Raw genomic sequence first — 21,982 nt, forward strand, 5'->3', positions numbered from 1 at the left:
CTTCACAATTTACCAAACCTTGATCCCATTTTCTGACTAAATGTAATAAAAAGGAACTGCAGACACTGGTTTACACCAGAGATAGACATAAAATGTTGGAGTAACTCAGCTGGTCAGACAGTATCTCTGGAGAACATGAATAAGTGAGTCTGAAAAAGGGTCCTGACCCAAAACGTCATCTATCCATGTTCTCCAGAGATGCTGTCTGACCCGCTGCGGCGTTTCTCCAGCACTTTGTGTCTATCTTAGAGCGGCACGGTAGCGCAGCGGTAGAGTTGCTGCTTTACAGCGAATGCAGCGCCGGAGACTCAGGTTCGATCCTGACTACGGGTGCTGCACTGTAAGGAGTTTGTACGTTCTCCCCGTGACCTGCGTGGGTTTTCTCCGAGATCTTCGGTTTCCTCCCACACTCCAAAGACGTACAGGTATGTAGGTTAATTGGCTGGGTTAATGTAAAAATTGTCCCTAGTGGGTGTAGGATAGTGTTAGTGTGCGGGGATCACTGGGCGGCATGGACTCGGAGGGCCGAAAAGGCCTGTTTCCGGCTGTATATATATGATATGATCCCATTTTCTAACGCTGGAATATTCACTCAGGAAAGATACAAAGTGCTGGAATAACTCAACTGGTCAGGCAGCATCCCTGGAGAACATGGATAGGTGACATTTTGGGTCAGGACCTTTCTTCAGATTGGGTCCGTTGGAGGAGGTTAGACTCATGGACCTTACATTAGTCTAATTAGACATTACACAGACTTGACCACACACCCATCGCCTGCCCATTCCCTCCACAGATGCTGCCTGACCTGCTGAGTTCCTCCAGCACTTTGTGTTTAGCCCAGGATTCCATCACCTGCAGTTTCTTGTGTCTCTTAAATTTCCTGTGTTCAGGTTGGTGGTCAGCTCTGATAAAACAGTGTCTGTTTCTCTCTCCACAGATGCTGCCTGACCTGTTGAATATTTCTTCTGAAAATGTTTCGGGTCGGGACCCTTCTTCAGACTTTATCTTTGGTGTAAACCAGCATCTGCAGTTCTTTCTTTCCACATTCTGAATATGTCTACTGGGTTAGGTTTTCAACATCTGCTGCCCTTTTGTTACCCATTGAAAAGCCTTTACAGCTTTAACAGCTGGAAAGCCAAGAGCCGGGATGCAAGGAACCGCCGTTGCTGGTTAACAAAAAGATGACAGAAAGTGCTGGAGTAACTCAGCTTGTCAGGCAGCAACTCTGGAGAGAGCATGGATAGGTGACGTTTCAGGTTGGGATCCTTCTTCAGACCAAGAGTGAGACGTTGCTGCCAATGAAGGTTTTAGGGACAGATTCAAGTCTGACCAGTTCCGATTTCTTTGCTGGAGATCTGCTGCCACATGAGGACCTCCTCCAGAGGAGCTCTGGGGTCAGATCCTGGTCTGATTTAGATTTTCTTTTAGATTTAGATTTAGAGATACAGCGCGGAAACAGGCCCTTCGGCCCACCGGGTCCGCGCCGCCCAGCGATCCCCGCACATTAACACTATCCTACACACCCTAGGGACAATTTTTACATTTGCCCAGCCAATTAACCTACATACCTGTACGTCTTTGGAGTGTGGGAGGAAACCGAATATCTCGGAGAAAACCCACGCAGGTCACGGGGAGAACGTACAAACGCCGTACAGACGGCGCCCATAGTCAGGATCGAACCTGAGTCTCCGGCGCTGCATTCGCTGTAAGGCAGCAATTCTACCGCTGCGCCACCGTGCCGCCACCGCTGCGCCACCGTGCTGCCACCGCTGTGCCACCGTGCCGTCTGCTCTGATCAATGGGATCACACTGGGCGACTTAGACATGACCCCACTCAACAGACCCAGGCCATGGGCTTGGAGCTCTGGCAAAGAGCCAGCACAGGAATGACGGGCCAAATGGCCCCCTCATCATTATGAATCAATGGGTCAGGTGGCCATCATTAACCACTCACACTGACCGATGTACAGCCATGCTGCTTATCCACTGAGGGAAGCATGGGATCAGGGGAGAAGCATCGACACTTGGGAGAGGTTGGACAGGCTGGGGGGTTTATCTTTGGAGAGTAGGAGGCTGAGGGGAGACCTTATTGAGGTGCACACGATCATGAGGGACATGGATAAAGTGAACACTCACAGTCTTTTCCCCAGGATAGAGGATTCTAAAACTAGAGGGCACAAACTTAATTTGAGTGGGGCGAGATTTAAGAGGGATCGAGGGGAAACTCTTTCACTCAGAGGGTAGTCCGTATCTAGAAAGAGCTGCCAAGGAAACTATAGAAGCGGATACAATCATGACTTTTAAAAGCCATTTGGACAGATATGGATAGGAAGGGTTTAGAGGGCTATGGGCCAAATGCAGGCAACTAGGACTAGCCCAATATGCCAACCTGTTTGGCGTGGATAAGGTGGGCCGAATGGCCTATTTCTGTGCTGTACAAGTCTATAACTAACTTTAGTCAAAAACAGTTGGGCCGAATGGCCTTCTCAGCTGCTCATTCTAAGTAATTCTTTATAAAAAGTACAAAATCCTTTTTCAAGTCAAGTCGAGTTTGTTGCACAAATACAATGTTTATTAATTATGGCATTTACATTGACTTTATATTCTTGGCATTACCGAAGTCAATGAATATTTTTAAGGCTGAGATAGATAGATTCTTGATTAGTACGGGTGTCAGGGCGTTATGGGGAGAAGGCAGGAAAATTGGGTTAGGAGGGAGAGATAGATCAGCCATGATTGAATGGCGGAAGTGGACTTGATGGGCTGAATGACCTAATTCTACTCCGATAACTTCTGAACTTATAATGCATTTGATTCAGCAAGGCAGTGAAGCCCCTGGCCCTAACGTGGGTAAATATGATTAGTGTAGAAAATACAATGGGCACATGGACATGGTGGGCCAAAGGGCCTGTTTCAGAGCTGGATGGCTCGATGACAACCCCCTCCCCAGACATCATGGCATTTCGGGATGGGATCTTGATGGGGTGGGAGAGAGTGTGGGTGAAAGTTAGCACCGGGTGAGAGACACTGCATAGATTTCCCAGCAAGCTTTCTCCCTTTCCAGCTGAGTGGTTTGCTAATCATCTCACACGCCGGCGGAGACATCACAACCAGCACCTCCCCAACAATTTCACAGTACACCAAAACTCTCATCCATTACCAAAAACTAAGCACGTGACTAAAGAGGAATAGAAATCATATTAAAAGCATTTGCAATCTGGAAAGCATGCACATTTATCTTTCATGTAGAAACAACGAACTGCAGATGCTGGTTAATACACAAAAGGACACAAAGGGCTTGGGTAACTCGGCGGGTCAGGCAGCACCTCTGGAGAACATGGATAGGTGACATTTCGGGAATGGGCTGAAGAAAGGTCTCAACCTGAATCATCACCTATCCCATGTCCTCCAGAGATGCTGCCCGATCCACTGAGTTACTCCTGCACTTGGTGTCCGTTTTTACATTTGTCTTCAGCTTGGCAGGCCGCTGTTCCTCACCTCTGACTCTGCGCTGGTTAAACCACACGGGATGACTTGATGGATCTCCGAAAGAAGATTGTGAGAATTATCCCCAGGACCTGCAAGATAACAAGCAGACATCAGCGAGGTAGGTGCAGGGCTCTTGAGGGAAGAAGGCTTGAAACAAAGCAGTAAACGGTGCCCTTACTGTAACCAAGGCGATGCCAAAGGCGATGGCTGCAAAGATGTGGAGTTTGGAATTGATGGTTTCCTCAATGGCCTTTCCACAGTCCTGCAACAGAACACCACAGACACAGGGTCAGAGAGCAAGGGGGAAACCAAATCACCTAAACTCTGCACAACTATCGGAGAAGCAACACTTCCCGCTAATTAAACAAGTCAATGGATATTTTTAAGGCAGAGATAAATAAATTCTTGATTAGTACGGGTGTCAGGGGTTACGGGGAGAAGGCAGGAGAATGGGGTTAGGAGTGATAGATCAGCCATAATTGAATGGCGGAGTAGACTTGATGGGCCAAATGGCCTTATTCTGCTCCTATCACATATGACCTTATGACCTAACATGATGCAGACACAAGAAACTGCAGATGTTGGAATCCTGAGCCAAACACAAATGGATGCAGGCTGCTCAACCACACCTGCTAACAATCATGTTCGATTGAGCAAATCACTGTACTGAGGAACTCAACAGGTGAGGCATCATCTGCGGAGGGAATGGACAGAAAAACGTTCAGTTAGGGATCCTTCTTCAGACTGGTGGAGTAGGGGAGAACAAAGCTGAAGGAGTAAAGTGGGGGTGGGACAAAGCGTGGCAAGTGGTCCCTATTGTCTCCTGTCCACCTCTAGCCTTTGACACTTACTCCACCCATCTGCCTGTTACCCCTACCACCCCCCCTCACCAGTATTGACTTGCCCACCCCCAACTCCATCAGTCCGAAGAAGGGTCCCGACCCGAAATGTAACCCATCCGTTTTTCCACTAGAGATGCTGCCTGACCCGCTGAGTTATTCCAGCATTTTGTGTCTATCTTTGGTGTAAGCCAGTGTCCACAGTTCCTTGCTTCTGCAGTCTGAAGAAGTGCACTGACTCGAAACATCGTCTGTCCATTCCCTCCACAGATGCTGCCCGACCCACTGAGTACCCCCGGCACGTTGTGATTTGCTCAATCAGACATGATTGTTAGCAGGAGTGGTTGAGCAGCCTTCATCCAGCGAACAACTCACGCCCACGTGGGCACACAGACCAACAACAACAGGGGGAATCTTACTTTATATTGAGCTGGGGCACTGCATCCTGCCTGATGGCCTGATTTATCGAGGTAACCACAGCAGTCCAGCTACAAAGGTAAAGGGTATCTGTTAGTCGTGAGATGGAGGCACCAACATCTGACGATGATAATGATACTTTATTGTCATGTACCTTGGTGGAGTGAAATTCTTTGGTTTTGCATACAAAGTATACAAAAGGGGAACCACAAAGGCACTGACAGTTATATTTAAGTAATGTTGGTCCCTTCTTCGTTCCCTCCACCCAACACTGGACCCCTTTAGTTCTCAGCCCTCCTCCCCCCACCCCCCCCCACATCAGGTCCCCATTAGTTCTCGGTGTGTCCCCCCCTCTCCCACACCGGGTCCCTCTTAGTTCTCGCCGGCTGTGAAGGAACTCACAGCAACAGCTGCCATTGGCAAACTGAGTCAGAAAGCTGCCTCTCAAGTGGTGCCTGGACAGTTCAGAGATGCTCCCTTACTGCGGAGTCTCGTTGAGGACAATGTACTTGGGTCGGGAGGTAGAGCTTTGGGGAGGGGACCGGATGGAGTCTCTGCCTCAGCATGGTCTCCACCTAGACCTCAGGATATTCCAAACCTGCCCGGACGTTCTATGAGCAGCTTTACTGAAAGGGACCACATGGTAGAGCCACTGCCTCACAGCGCCAGAGACCCAGTTTGATCCTGACCCCGGGTGCTGTCTGTGTGTGGAGTTTGTACGTTCTCCCTCTGACCATGTAGGTATCCACCGGGTGCTCCGTTTTCCTTCCACATCCCAAGGCATGTGGGTTTGTGGGTTTGTGGGTCAATTGGCCTCTGTAAATGACCCCTAGTGTGTAGGGAGTGGATGAGAAAGTGGGATAACATAGAACTAGCGTGAATGGGTGATCGACGGCCGACGTGGACTCAGTGGGCCGAAGGGCCTGTTTCCATGGTGTATCTTTCAATCAATTCAATCAAAAAACTTGGGGGAAAATGGTTCTGACTGTCCATGCCTATCCATGCCTTTCATAACTTTATACACCTTTATCAGGTCTTCCCTCAGCTTCTGATGCTCCTGAGATACCATGCTGAGAGCCTGTTACCACGCTGTACCCTTGAAAGCATTAACATTTAGGATGAAGGTAGGCCACTCAGCCCCTTGAGTCTGCTGACCCACTTCCCAAGTCCAGGCCTAATGCTCCCAACTGCTGATCCCTTTACTATTCCAAACCTATGGATGCGAGTGTGGAATCTCAGCCGAGAGAGCCCGCAGCCTCTCCGATCCAAAGGCCCACAACCCCGAGCGCGGACGTGGAGAGAGGGAGGCGGGCCGGTGTCTCCGCTGAACAGGAAGAATATCAGAGGGGACATCCTGGAGTGTTCACCCATGACACAATATGGGATGGGTTAACCCCTTCTCCCAAGGCGGAAAGGTCAAGGTCTAGAGAGCACAACTCTATGATCACAGGTGATGTTCTGTTACACAGAGGGTGGTGGGTGCATGGAAAGCGCTGCCAGTGGAGACGAATACGATTGTGGCATTTCAGAGGCTTTTAGATAGGCGCAGGGATATGGATCACGTGCTGGCAGAGGAGATTGGTTTAACCTGGCAGATGTTCGGCATGGACATTATGGGCCGAAGGGCCTGTTCCTGTGCTGTGTGCGCTATGTTATGTTCTATGTTCTCCAGCTGCCAGGGTTAGGTACCAGCTGACCACAGCACTCCGAGGGACCCATAATGGATCATCCGCTGACATTGGGGCAGCACAGTGGCGCAGCGGTAGAGTTGCTGCCTTACGGTGCCAGAGACCCCGGTTTGATCCTCACTCTGGGTGCTGTCTGTGTGGAGTTTGTATGTTCTCCCTATCACCGCGTGGGTTCCCTCCGTGTGCTCTGGTTTCCTGCCACATCCCACATGCCATGTGCAGGTTTGTAGATTGTAAATTGTCCCTAGTGCGTAGGATAGAATTAGTGTAGGGGGTGATCGCTGGTCGGCGTGGGCTTAGTGTGCTGAAGGGCCTGCTTCCACTCTGTATCTCTAAACCAAACCAATCTACTCAACCTACGGTTTTGTGGATGGTGTTGATCATGCATTCAAAGTCAACGTCTTTGGCGTTGCCCCTGGCAGCGGTCTTCACGTAGGTGGTCTGCAGTTGCTCTATGACCTGGATGGGGAAGTAGGAGACTGGTCAGAGCCGGCACGTGGCACGGAGATCCCCTCCCACCTCACCCGGTGGAGACGCACGCCAACAGGCTGTTGCCCAGGTCAGGCTGAGGGCGCGAGAGGTGGAAGAGCTCGGAGAAACACGCACACCAGCCATGCAACCCCAACGACAACCCAAACAATGCGCCCCGCTGCAGGAAACCTACCTGATCCTTCTGCACAAACGCCCAGATGGCAACTCCCATCTCAATCAGAAATAAGAGAATCAGAAATCCTAGGTACTGAGAGAGGGAGAGAGAGAGAGAGCGTGTGAGAGACCCAGAGACACTGATTCAACATAACTTCAGATTCACCCTGCCGGAGGAAGGTCTGGGGCAACGGTCATGGTTGCCCACTCACCCATCTCACCACCATGTCCCACCTTGGTCCTGCCACCCTGATATTGGACTCACCCCCCCCCCCCCCCAACAATCAGACACACAACCAGACACCATCCTTATTCCTTTGCACATCTGGAAATGGAACAAGCTGCCGGAAGAGGTATTGCAACGTTTAAGAAACATTTAGACAGGTACATGGATAGGACAGGTTTTGGGGGATGTGGGTCAAACGTAGGCAGGCGGGACTAGTGTGGATGGGGCATGTCGGTCAGGTTGGGCCGATGGGCCTGTTTCCACACTCTGTGACTCTATGACTCTAGCTACTTACTGATTTATGGTCACTGTTGCCAAAGTGCTCCCCCACTGACACATTGTCCACTCACCCACGGGCAGGTCCATCGCTGGCTCATCTCCATGAGTACAAGCTCCACACTAGCACAAAAACCAAATGAAAAATTCTACCCCACCTAATCTCTTCACACTGACAATCCCAGTTAATGTTGAAGGCGGCACAGTGGCGCAGTGGTAGAGTTGCTTCCTCACAGTGCCCGCGACCCGGGTTCGATCCTGACAATGGGTGCTCTGTACGGAGTTTATAAGTTTTCCCTGTGACCACGTGGGTTTTCTCCTGGTGCTCCGGTTTCTTCCCACATTCCAAAGGCACGCGGGTTTGTAGGTTAATTGGCTTCTATAAATTGTCCCCTTGAGTGTAGAATAGAATTAGTGTACGGGATGACTGTCAGTCAGCATGGACTCGATGGGCCTGTTTTCAGGCTGCATCTCTAAACAAAACTAAAACTAAGCAGAAGATAGCATTAAATGCTGGAGTAACAGCGGGTTAGGCAGCATCTCTGGAGAAAAGGAATACGTGATGATTTGGGTCGAGACCCTTCTTCAAACAGAGAGTCAGGGGAAAGAGAAACTAGGAGTATGAAAAGGAACAGAGCAAGTCAAAGCCCGCAGCAATGGCCAAGGAGTCCACAATGGTCCATTGTTGGCTGAGGAGGAGGTGATAACGAAGGGATATGAACAGTGAAACTAGCAGATAGACACAAAATGCTGGAGTAACTCAGCGGGCCAGGCAGCATCTCTGGAGAGAAGGAATGGGTGACATTTCGGGTCGAGACCCGAAATGTCACCCATTCCTTCTCTCCAGAGATGCTGCCTGCCCGCTGTTACTCCAGCATTTTGTGTCTATCTTCAGTTTAAACCAGCATCTGCAGTTCCTTCCTACACATAGTGAAACTAGCAGCATGACTAGGGTGGGGGAGGGACGGAAAGAGAGGGAGTGCAAGAGTTACTCGAAGTTTGAGAAATCAATAATCATACCGCTGGGTTGTAAGCTGACCAAGCGAAATATGAGGTGCTGTTCCTCCAATTTGTGTGTGGCCTCACTGTGACAGTGGAGGAGGCCCAGGACAGAAAGGTCAGTATGGGAATGGGAAGGGAAGTGAAAGCGTTTGGCAAAACCTGGAGATGGTGAAATCCCTTGTATTATAGCCTACCTCCCTACACTACTCTGTAATTTGCCCATATGCCTTCTGCTCTGTAATAGTTCTCAGCAGACCCGTGGTATAACCCCAAGCATGTGATTGTTCCATTGTGTGTTGATAAGTTCCACCCTCGTGGCCTCATTTGAAGGACATTCTAAACAATTCTCCTTCGTTATCACTTGGTGGTCATTGTTCTTGAGACTAATTGTTATTTTCGTAATGCTCCAGAATTAAGTTGGAAAGATTCACCAGGATGTCACGTGGGCTTGGGGGCTTGAGTTATAGGGAGAGGTTGGAAAGGCTGGGAGTTTTGGCTTCGGAGTGTAGGAGGCTGATGGGGTGAGGTGTACAAGATTATGAGGGTCATGGATAGAGTGAACGCTCACAATCTTTATCCCAGGGTAGAGGATTCTAAAACTAGAGAGCACGGGGTTAAAGGGAGAGAGGAGAGATTTGAGAAGGACCTCAGGGACAAACTTTGCACTGAGGGTAGTCCGCATCTGGAATGAGCTGCCAGGGAAAGCTATAGAGGTGCATATAATAACGACTTTTCAAAAAGGCATTTGGACTGATTGATGAATAGCAAAGGTTTCGAGGGCTATGGACTAAATGCAGGTAAATAGAGTTACACAGCACAGAAACAGGCCCTGAGGCCCAACTAATTCCCTCCTGACCAAGATGCCCCATGTAAGCTAGTCCCAGTTGCTTGCGTTTACCCCATATCCCTCTAAACAATAGACAATAGACAATAGACAATAGGTGCAGGAGTAGGCCATTCGGCCCTTCGAGCCAGCACCACCATTCAATGTGATCATGGCTGATCATTCTCAATCAGTACCCCGTTCCTGCCTTCTCCCCATACCCCTTGACTCCGCTATCCTTCAGAGCTCTATCTTGCTCTCTCTTGAATGCATTCAGAGAATTGGCCCCCACTGCCTTCTGAGGCAGAGAATTCCACAGATTTACAACTCTCTGACTGAAAAAGTTTTTCCTCATCTCTGTTCTAAATGGCCTACCCCTTATTCTTAAACTGTGGCCCCTGGTTCTGGACTCCCCCAACTCACATCCATGTATGAGACATCTTGGCTGGCATGGACAAGGTGTGCTGATGGGTTTATTCACAAAATGCTGGAGTAACTCAGCCTGAAGAAGGGTCTCGACCCGAAACGTCACCCATTCCTTCTCTCCCGAGATGCTGCCTGACCTGCTGAGTTACTCCAGCATTTTGTGAATAAATCGATTTGTACCAGCATCTGCAGTTATTTTCTTATACTGTGTGCTGATGGGCCCGTGTCCCTGGTGCACAGCTATCTGACTCTAACATTAATCTGAATTTTGATTTCTAAGGTCTCTGGACTGTTATAGTGGGTCTCAGTGGGTCGGTAGTTCAGCAATTTAACCACTGCACCACCACTATTCTGACCCCCACTGCTGGCGTGCAATCTCAAAGGAAAGTCGCTGAACCTTACTACACTGTTTCTATTTCTAAGCCAGTTGTTTACGACAAAATCCGCCACCCTTCCAGAAATGTACCGAACAGGAAATAAATCAAGAGGCTATTTCTCTGAAAATGAGTCATTGCCCATTGCCTGAATGAACAGTGCAGTTTCTTTTATTGTCAATGTGTACCGAGGTACAGGCTTTTGTTGCGTGCTAACCTGCCAGCGGAAAGACAATACATGTTTACAATCCCCAGTGTAAAGATACAGGATAAAGGGAATTGCATTTAGTCCAGTAAAGTCTGATCAAAGATAACCTGAGGGTCTCCAATAATGTAGATAGTAGCTCAGGACTGCTCTCTAGTTGTTGGTAGGGTGGTTCAGTTGCCTGATAACAGCTGGGAAGAAACTGTCCCTGAATCTGGAGGAGTCCATTTTCACACTTCTTTCCCTCTTGCCTGATGGGAGAGGGGAGAAGAGGGAATGACCGGGGTGAGACTGGTCCTTGATTATGCCGCTTGCCTTGCCGATGCAATGTGAGGTGTAAATAGAGTCAATGGAAGGGAGGTTGGTTTTGTGTGATGGTCCGGGCTGTGACCATAATTCTCTGCAGTTTCTTGCGGTCTTGGATGGAGCTGCTCCCAAACCAACAGGAGAGGCCCTGGTTTACCAATACTTCAAATCAGCGTGCACGGTTCAAACCGGGTCAAGTGGCCCAGTGCGGGTAAGGTGGAGAGGCAGGGAAGCGAGGAAGGACACCGTGGACACAGATAACAGCTGCAGGAACATCAGTCTAAAAGTGGACATCCAGGCTGATGCAAAAAGCTTTTACCTTTGGAAAAGCAAAGGCAGTCAAGGGGAATGAGGAGCTTCTGCAATGTGGCAGGGCTGTTGAATAATTATTCCAGTCGGATTAATTGTTAACAACACTGCGTGATTTGTTGAACAATTATTCAATGAATAATTATTTATCCCCTCGGGCTTCCGTGCTGACACCATGCTCGAAATAACTCCGATAGGGAACAACAAAGGCATGTTCACTTCACTGATGATGCTGAGACTGAGTCATAGAGCTGGACAGCAGGAAACAGACTGTCAGCCCACTCTGCCATTGCTGACCAAGATGCCCATTTCCTTGCCTTTGCTATCCCAATAAAACATTCCTATCCAGGTATCTGTCCAAATGTCTTATAAATGTTGTTACAGTACCTGCCTCAACTACCTCCTCTGCCAGCTTGTTCCATATACCCACCACCATCTGAGTGAAAATGTTGCCCCTCAGGTTCCTAGTAATTCTTTTCCCTCCCACCTTTGGTCTCTATTTCTTGATGCACACAGAAATGCGCAAAAAAACCCAAAAAAAACACACACACACACACACACAACACACACACAACACACACACACACACACACACACACACACACACACACACACACACACACACACACACACACACACACACACACACACACACACACACACACACACACACACACACACACACACACACACACACACACACACACACACACACACACACACACACACACACACACACACACACACACACACTTAAATACATATTCAAACAGGCACACAAACACGCACACAGAAGCACACACAAGCACACACACAGAGAAATACACACTCAAACACACTCGCACAGAAATATACACACAGGCATACACACAAACATAAACAGACACAAAATGCACAAACACACAGAAATATACACACAGACACACACACACACGCGCACACATAATGTACACACAGACACACACGAACACAAACACACACAATGTACACACAGACACACGCAGACAGAACCCAGATTCACAAACATACATATAGATTGTGCATGATGTGAACATGTAACTTTCATGCTGTTAAGTCCACACCTGAAGGATACCGCTCCCACTTCCCTGTGTTGGATACTGAGTGCGTATACTTACTATCCAGATCATACACCTGTATTGCCGAGTTACACTCAGGTATCCAGTAAATCCAGCGGCCAGCAGCAAACTCCCTGCCGCCCACATGACATAGATACCTGGAGAGGGAGCAGGAACATTGGAGTATTGTGAGCAGTTTTGAACCCCACATCTGAGGAAGGATGTGCTGGCGTTGGAGAGGGTCCAGAGGAGAATGATCTCAGGGATGACTGGGTTAACGTATGATGAGCTTTTGACGGCACTGGGCCTGTTCTTGCTGGCATCCAGAAAGATGAGGGGGGGACCTCATTTAAACACAGAAATGTGAAAGGCCTGGATAATGTGGATAAGGAGAGGATGTTTGCACTAGTAGGAGAGTCAAGAGCTAGAGGGCACAGCCTCAGAATAAAAAGACGTAACTTTAGAATGAAGATGAGGAGAATTTCTTTAGCTGGAGGGTGGTGAATCTGTGAAATTAATTGTCACATATGGCTATGAAGGTCATTGGATATTTTTATAGGCCGAGATTGACATGTTTTTGATTAGTAAGGGCGTCAAAGTTTACGGGGAGAAGGCAGGAGAATGGGGTTGAGTTGGAAAAATAGATCAGCCGTGATTGAATGGCGGAGTAGACTCGATGGGCCAAATGGCCCAGTTCTGCTCCTATGACCTATCAATTGATGAACAATAGAATGGCTGACCTTTCGTTTCTTGTGATTTAGGTCATTTCCTACAACCCCCCTTCCTTTCGTGGGCATGTCCTGCTGATTGTTTACTGTAGACTTTACTTTAGAGATACAGCGCGTAAACAGGCTCTTTGGCCCAGTGAGTCCGCACTGACCAGCGATCCCCGTACACTAACACCTGCACTGGGGACAATTTACATTTTTACCAAAGTCAATTAATTTACAAACCTGCATGTCTTTGAAGTGTGGGAGGAAACCAGAGCACCCAGAGAAAACTGTCTCGACCTCCCTGTCCCGGCTAGACCTGGAATTGACTCTGGGATGTTCTGCCTGAGGGGGCAGTGGAGCAGGAACTGGGATTGAACATTCCATGTATTGCTGAACTCTTCCACCAGGTTCAGGAACACCATCTTCCCAACAACCATCAGGCTCTTGAACACTGCACAACACTAACCTCAGCAACTATGATATTAGACAATAGACAATAGACAATAGACAATAGACAATAGGTGCAGGAGGAGGCCATTCGGCCCTTCGAGCCAGCACCACCATTCAACGTGATCATGGCTGATCATTCTCAATCAGTACCCCGTTCCTGCCTTCTCCCCATAACCCCTGACTCCGCTATCCTTAAGACCTCTATCTAGCTCTCTCTTGAATGCATTCAGAGAATTGGCCTCCACTGCCTTCTGAGGCAGAGAATTCCACAGATTTACAACTCTCTGACTGAAAAAGTTTTTCCTCATCTCAGTTCTAAATGGCCTACCCCTTATTCTTAAACTGTGCCCCTGGTTCTGGATCTCCCCCAACATTGGGAACATGTTTCCTGCCTCTAACGTGTCCAACCCCTTAATAATCTTATACGTTTCGATAAGATCCCCTCTCATCCTTCTATGGCCGAATCTTCCATGGACTGTGCCTTTGGTAGCATTACGGACTTTGGTTTTGCACCATTAAGATTACATAGTATTATGTCTATTAATTTATTGTATTATTAATTATTATATATATTTATTTGTGAGTTACTGCATTTATGCAGCAAGTAAGAGTTTCATTGTTCTGTTGTTGCTACATATGACCATGAAACACTCTCAACTTCTGACTCTTGAAAGATCCTTCCTGTTGGTGATAAGGTAGCCCTTCTCTCCACCCGCCCTGCTTTATGAATAGTTTACAGGATATGGAAGTGCCAAGGCCACCTAACGGCAGCCACGTCAACCATGATTAGAGTATCACAACTCCCACTTGTAAAGGAGAGGAGGAGAAGGTGAGGTGACCTGTCAGAGGAACACATGATCAAGAGAGGCACAGATAGTCAGAGGTATACAATGCTGGAGTAACTCAGCAGGTCAGGCAGCATCCTCACCTGTTTGCCACAGAAGGCTGGGTATTTTTAAGGCAGAGATAGAGAAATTCTTGATTAGTACAGGTGTCCATGGTTATGGGGAGAACGCAGGAGAATAGGGTTAGATCAGCCATGATTGAATGGTGGAGTAGACTTGATGGGCTGAATGGCCTAATTCAGCTCCTATCACTTCTGACCTTCTGACCTTATGATCATGAGAGGCACAGATAGAATAGGTAGTCAGAGTGTGGTGGGGGTATCAAAATCAAGAGGACATGGGTCTAAGGTGAGAGGAAGGACTTCCAGGAAGGATGTGGCTTTGGAGCGGTTGTTGAAGAAGTTTACCACGATGGTGCCTGGATAGTAGGGTATTAACTACAGTATAAGGAAAGGTTAGACAACCTTGGATTGTTTTCTCTGGAACGTCGGAGGCGATTTTGCAGTTGAGCAGTAAAATGTAGAAATGAGGAACTGCAGATGCTGGTTGACAAAGAACGGCACAAAGTGCTGGAGTAACTCGGTGGGTCAGGCAGCATCCCCGGAGAAGATGGACAGGTGGTGTTTGTCTACCTAAACCTGGTCAGGGAACGCAAGGCAACAGGTGAATGGGAGGGGGAGGATCTGGATGGTTCTTGTCTCGTGGTCCAGGAAAGGTCTCTATACATAAAGGGTTCATTCCCAAGTGGGGCTCAGGGGTGGAAGAATCTCTCGTCCATAACTCACCGACACTCAACTGTTTGGCATTCTCGTCAATCTCAAAGAGGCTCCTCGTCCTCTGATCAAAACGGAACCAGAATCCCAGCATCAGGATGATGAGGCCCAGCAGCTGGAAGGCAGCAGTTAGTCTAGTTTAGTTTATTACTGTCACGTGCACCGAGGTACAGAAAAAAGCTTTTTGTTGCATGCCATCCAGTAGTGAAAAGACTGTACGCGATGACAATCAAACTGTCCACAGTGTACAGATACAGAATAATGGGAATAACATTGAGTGCAAGGTACAGTCCGATTAAGTCCGATTAAAGATAGTTCGAAGGTCTCCAATGAGGTGGATGGGAGGTTGGTGAGAGGAAGGTTGAGTTGCCTGATAACAGCTGGGAAGAAACTGTCCCTGAATCTGGAGGTATGTGTTTCCACACACCGGGTGTAGATGGAGTCCATGGAAGGGTTTGCATTGTGGATTGGGCTGAGTCTGGGCCATTAGATGGTTCTGAGGCCCCAACATCATTTAGGGTAAACTCTCATTTATGTTCTTACAACTAGTGTTCAGTTTTGGACACCCTCATGTCGGAAGCATATCATTCGGCTGGAGAGAGGGCAGAGAACATTTACGAGGACTCGAGGACCTGAGCTACAAGGAGAGGTTGGGCAGGCTAGAACCTTATTCCTTGGAGCGCAGGAGGCGTGATCTTATCGAGGTGTATAAAATCATGAGAGGCATGGGTAGGGTGAATGCACCGAGAATGCAATGTCTTTCGCCCCGAGTAGGAGAATCAAAAACCAGAGGACATAGATTAAGGTGAGAGGGGAAAGTTTTAATCCAAACCTGAGGGGCAACCTTTCCACACAGAGGGTGGTGGGTATATGCAATGAGCTGCCGGAGGAGGTAGTCAAGGCAGGTACTATAACAGCATTTAAAAGACATTTGGATGTTTGGACATGGATAGTAAAAGTTTAGTGGGATATGGACCAAACATAGGCAAATGGGACTAATGTAGATGGGGCATCTTGGTCAGCATGGAAGAGTTGGGCTGAAGGGCCTGTTTCCATGCTGTGTGACTCTATAACCACAATCAGTAATCAAAGAAAAAACTAGATATTTGAATTCATGGATTAAAATCAAAATTGATTCACACAAAGTACATGATCCTGGTGTGATGCTCTGACAGCAACCCCCAGACTCCACTCATCACTGTGGAGGTCATACAACCCTCTGTGATCTTGTTCCAGAGGACCACACAACACACCCCCTCCTCCCCCCATCCATCCCCAGACCCCTGAGCAAATCACCGATCCCACCAACATTTCCATCTCCCTCTCACCATCTAACCCTTCGCCAACACTTCTCTCGCACCCTATCCTAGTGCAGCTGAACTCCTGGAGAGGCCACCAGCACGAGCCCATGTCTTCTCTCAATGGCATGCACCCCTCATCCCTGCCACCACCCTCCCGTGGCCAGCAATGGGCAGGGTGTGCCAGCTGAGGGTGGTTGTTGATCTTGTGTCTGTGGCGCAGCAGTAGAGCTGTTGGCTCACAGCGCCAGACACTCAAGTTCAATCCTGACTACGGGTGCTGTCTGTACGGAGTTTGCACATTATCCCCTTGATCGCGTGGGTTTTCTCCGTGTGATCCGGTCTCCTCTCACATTCCAAAGACGTACAAGTTTGTAGGTTTATTGTTCCCTGCAAATTGTCCCCAGTGTCCCTAACCATCTGCAAATGGATCAAGGACTTCCTGACCAACCGCCCCCAGACAGTCAAAATAGGCCCTCACCTCTCCTCCACCATTACACTGAGCACCGGCTCACCACAGGGCTGTGTGTTGAGCCCCATCCTTTACTCCCTCTACACTCACGACTGCGCCCCCACCCATCCCACCAACACCATCATCAAGTTCGCGGATGACACGACTGTGGTTGGACTTATCTCAGAAGGAGATGAGACAGCCTATAGGGATGAAATCCAAAGGCTGGCAGCATGGTGTTCAGTGAACAATCTGGTCCTGAACTCCTCCAAAACAAAGGAACTTATAATTGACTTTAGAAAAACCAGTGGAGATTACGACCCACTCTACATCAATGGGGTCTGCGTGGAAAGGGTACCAGCTTTCAGGTTCCTGGGTACGCACATCGCAGAGGATCTCACCTGGTCTACCAACACCATCACCACAGTAAAGAAGGCACAGCAGAGACTCCACTTCCTGAGGATCCTCAGGAAAACCAACCTGCAGGAGAAGCTCATGTTGTCCTTCTATCGCTGCTCCATCGAGAGTGTGCTGGCATACTGTATAACCACATGGTATGCCAGCTGCTCAGAAAAGGACAGGAAGGCCCTTCAGAGGGTCATCACGACGGCCCAGAAAATCATCGGCTGCTCACTGCCCTCCCTGGAGCACCTGTTCAGCCTGCGCTGCCTCAGTAGAGCAGGCAAAATAATAAAAGATCCATCCCACCCCGGCCACCGTCTGTTTGTTCATCTGCCCTCTGGTCGACGTTTCAGGTCAATCAAATCCCGAACAAACAGACTTAAGAACAGTTTTTACCCCAGGGCCATACGAGAACTGAACACTACCTGTGCACTAGGCAACACCGTTAAAAAATCTTGTACTTAATTTAATTGTATTTATGTATTTATTTGTTTTTGCATTTATTGCATATATGTTTGTACGCACCGTCAGGATTGGCTGTTTTTTAATTTCGTTGTACTCGTTGCAATGACAATAAATGAATATTATTATTATTATTATTATCTGGTGTGAACCGGTGATCGTTAGTTGGCGTGGACTTGGTGGGTCAAAGCAACTGTTTCCACGCTGTATCTCTAAAACGGACACCATCGAAGCAGACACCACCACAATCTCCTGTCACGTCTGAGTGTCACCACGTCTGACACTCATCTTTCACAATCTGTTTAGTGAGCAGACAAGGGGTTCTCTTCTGTACTCCAGCACCTGGACAGTCAGCGGAAACGGTGCAGAACACAAATATTTCTTTTCCCACCCTTAACCTTGAACTTTGCCACGTTCCCCTTGCAGTCCCCAACGCAAGCATCTGAGCAAATAAAATTCTTAAGGGATTGGACAGGCTAGATGCGTGGGTGAAAAATGTTCCCGATGTTGGGTGAGTCCAGAACCAGGGGTCACAGTTTAAGAATAAGGGGTAGGCCATTTAGGACTGAGATGAGGAAAAACTTTTTCATCCAGAGAGTTGTGAATCTGTGGAATTCTCAGCCACAGAAGGCAGTGGAGGCCAATTCACTGGATGTTTACAAGAGAGAGTTAGATATAGCTCTTAGGGCTAATGGAATCAAGGGATATGGGGAGAAAACAGGAACGGGGTATTGATTTTGGATCCTCAGCCATGATCATATTTAATGACGGTGCTGGCTCACAGGGCTGAATGACCTACTCCTGCACCCATTTTCCATGTTTCGATGTTTCTATGAGCTGGGCAGGGGTCTCACTCAGGGGAAGGTCTGGATATAACAGGCACACTGTCGTTCCTACGCCTTGCTCTGCACATTTGTTTTTCCCCATTTGGAGTCACAACAATCACTTTTAAGAAACGAACTGCTCTGCGACCTCTTTATACAATTTAAGTTGAGCGTGACCTGTCATTAATTGTACATCTACATCGCAACAAACGTCAAAAGCTCGGGAGAAATGAACACTAGCTGCGGACAAAGTTCAGAAATTGTTGAGACTTTTAGCATCTCTAAAAAACTCCAAGCGACACAAACACCAACACAACGAAGGGACACGGTGCCCGACTTACCGCGAATACCAAGTTGAGAGCGAGCAGGCAATATTTCAAACATTTTGCGTGTAACTGCTGCATTGTGACAGACTGGAGCACGGAATCACTCTGCGCTGCTCTGCTCAGACAGCGAGACTCTGGTATTTAAAGGAAGGCAGTGTGGTGGGACAGTTCCTGTGCCACTTGCTTCCTGTCTCGTGGAATTCCTCCGTGGAAACAGCGTGGCAGACAGAGCGCTCTGAGGAAGTCTGTGGTCAGGGTGAGCTGCACACTGCACAACCCTCCCTCCCATCACCGCGCCCGGCTGACTGCCTATCTGGAAATTTGCACACTTTTTATCGCCTGGCATGGAGTTTATCAGCTACCTCACAGCGGCGCAGACCCGGGATTGATCCTGACTACGGGTGCTGTTTCTACAGTTTGTACGTTCTCCCTGTGACTGCGAGGGTTTACTCCGTGTGCTCCGGTTTCTCTCGACACGCCAAAGATGTACCGGTTTGTAGGTTAATTAGCTTCGGTTGTAAATTGTCCCGAGTGTGTAGGATATTGCCTGTGTGTGGGGATCGCTGGTCGCTGCAGACTCGGTGGGCGAAGGGTCTGTTTCTGTGCTGTATCACTAAACTAAACTAAACTAAACTAAACGAAGCAAGCAAAAGTCACGCATATAAATGTGTGTAGAAGTGACGAGACCATCTCTCGGTTTAACTAGAGCCAAGAGTGTTTTATTGCCAATATCCTGAAACAGAACAATGAAATTCCTACTTGCCTTTAGCACAACGGATATGTAAACATAGTATATTGTGCTCTGTAAACACCATAACAAACAACACAAACAGTTCAGTACATGGGACACTGTGGTGTAAGTGATGGGGGAGTGCCCACTGTGACCACAGATAGCAGACCAGCGGGCACCAACTGCCCTCTGCTGGTCCATGTACCCACACCTCCATCAGACTCACACAGCATGGAAGCAGGCCCTTCAGCCTGACTCCTCCATGCTAACCAATAGCTAGTCCCATTTACCCACATTTTAGCCCAAATCCCTCTAAACCTGTCCTATCCATGTACCTGTCCAGATGTTTTATAAATGTTGAAACAAGGAACTGCAGATGCTGATTTTTTAAAAAGGACAGAAAGTGCTGGAGTAACTCAGTGGGTCAGGTAGCATCCCTGGAGAGCATGGATTGGACTGAAGAAGGGTCCTCACCGGAAACGTCACCTATCCATGTTCTCCAGAGATGCTGCCTGACCCGCTGAGTTACTCCAGCATTTTGTCTTTTGTTTGCAAACTTTTTGTCATCTTTTAAATGCCATTATTGTACCTGCCTCAACTACCTCCTCTGGTAGCTCGTTCCATACACCCACCACCCTCTGTGTGAAAACGTTATCCCTTGGGTTCCTATTAAATCTTCCCTCTCTCATCTTAAACCTATGTCGTCTGGTTCTATAAAGTCACACCTCAGCCACCTGCACTCCAAGGGAAAAAGTCCGAGCCTGCCCAGTCACTCGTGACAATTCCAGTCAAGAATGTTTTATTGTCTTTTGACCCAGATAGAACAATGAATTCCTATTTGCAGCAGCACAACAAAATATGTAAATATAGTGCACTGCAAACAATATAATAAACAAGAAAAAAAGTTAGGTGTGTCTGTATACATATACATACATATACATACATACACACACACACGCACATATATATATTATAGACATATAGGCATATACATCCACAAAAAAAACCAAATGGACAATAATAGTGCAAAACGACAAAACCAATGCCCCCAAGTCTATTTATTTGGAGTTTATTTGGAGGTTGTGGTGTTTAATTGCTTGATGGCTGTAGGGAACAAGCTGTTCCTGAACCTGGACGTTACAGTTTTCAGGCTCCTGTACCTTCCTCTTGATGGCAGGGGTGAAATGAGTGTGTGGTCAGTTTGGTGTGGGTCTCTGATGATATTGGATGCCTTTTTGAGGCAGTGACTCCTGTAAAGTACACTAGTCCTGGTAAGCATCCTTGTGAATCTTTTCTTAACCCTTTCCAGCTTAGTGACATCCTTCCTGCAGCAGAACATCCCCCCCCTGCTGAGTAGGGTGAAGAAACTGGGCGAAGGAGGTGGGTGGGACGGAGTCTGGCCTCTCCCCTACTCCATCAGTCTGAAGAAGGGTCTACCTTTCTACCATTCTTTTACGAGAATGATCCCAGGAATGATTGGGTAGATGAGTGTTTGACAGCACTGGGCATGTTTATTAGCATGAGGGGGGTCCTCATTGAAACTTACCGAATAGTGAAAGGCCTGGATAGAATGAATGTGGAGGGGGTGGTTCGACTACTGGGAGAGTCTTGAGTCCTGAGGGCACTACCTCAGAATAAAAGGACATACCTTTAGAATTTCTTTAGTCAAAGGGTGGTGAATCTGTGGAATTCATTGGCACAGACGGCTGCGGAGGTCGTCAATGGATATTTTTAAGGCGGAGATTGACAGATTCTTGATTAGTGTAGGTAGGAACTGCTGGTTTAAACTGAAGATAGACACAAAATGCTGGCATAACTCAGCGGGACAGGCAGCATCTCTGAAGAGAAGGAATGCATGGGTGTCAAGGGTTATGGAGAGAAGGCAGGAGAATGGGGTCGAGAGCAAACAATAGATCAGCCATGATTGAATGGTGGAGTAGAGTTGATGGGCTGAATGGCCTAATTCTGCTCCTAGAACATGTGAACTTGTGAAGGGTCCCGACCTGAAACGTCATCTGTCCATTTCCCTTCACAGATGCTGCCTGACCCGCTGAATTCCTCCAACACGTTTTGCTCAATAATTTAGTATAAGAAAATAACTGCAGATGCTGGTACAAATCGAAGGTATTTATTCACAAAATGCTGGAGTAACTCAGCAGGTCAGGCAGCATCTCAGGAGAGAAGGAATGGGTGATGTTTTGGGTCGAGACCCTTCTTCAGACTGATTAGAAATTGCTCAATAATTTAATTGTTCTGTTCTCCAATCCCACCCTGTTGGGTTGGGATTGCAGGACCTTAAGCCATTGAGTCATACGGCATGGAAACAGGCCACTCGGCCCAATTTGTCCATGCTGCCTCATATGCCAGCCCAGCCTGGCCCATACCCTTCGAACCTCACCTTGGTCCACGGGGATTGATGCTTGGGATTGGTGAGATTTGGGGAGCGGTGCAGGGAAGTGGGGGCGAGGATAGGTGCGAGGGGCCGAGCGGTGTGCTCCTGGGAATGGAGGGCAAGATCCGCCCAGCAGTTGATGGAGATGGAGTGGAGGTGTGGCCAGGGAGGGAGGTGTGTACTGAGGATTGCCAGGTATATCCGGGCGAGCCGGC

General features: G+C 48.1%; 1 protein-coding gene across 1 annotated transcript; it reads right to left on the bottom strand.

Annotated features, from left to right (window-relative positions):
* Positions 1 to 2,551: 2,551 nt before the first annotated feature.
* On the bottom strand, positions 2,552 to 18,806 carry LOC144603391 (CD9 antigen-like). The gene is made up of 8 exons (XM_078416552.1): positions 18,661 to 18,806; positions 14,895 to 14,997; positions 12,162 to 12,259; positions 7,098 to 7,172; positions 6,794 to 6,892; positions 4,748 to 4,816; positions 3,668 to 3,751; positions 2,552 to 3,578 (listed from the first exon to the last, which is right to left on the bottom strand). Exons 1-8 carry the CDS (start codon positions 18,721 to 18,723, stop codon positions 3,516 to 3,518), a joined length of 654 nt encoding a protein of 217 aa, XP_078272678.1. The 5' UTR covers positions 18,724 to 18,806; the 3' UTR covers positions 2,552 to 3,515.
* Between the last annotated feature and the right edge of the window lie 3,176 nt (positions 18,807 to 21,982).

This window comes from Rhinoraja longicauda, chromosome 20 (genome assembly GCF_053455715.1).
Source record: "Rhinoraja longicauda isolate Sanriku21f chromosome 20, sRhiLon1.1, whole genome shotgun sequence".
Lineage (NCBI taxonomy): Eukaryota > Metazoa > Chordata > Chondrichthyes > Rajiformes > Arhynchobatidae > Rhinoraja > Rhinoraja longicauda.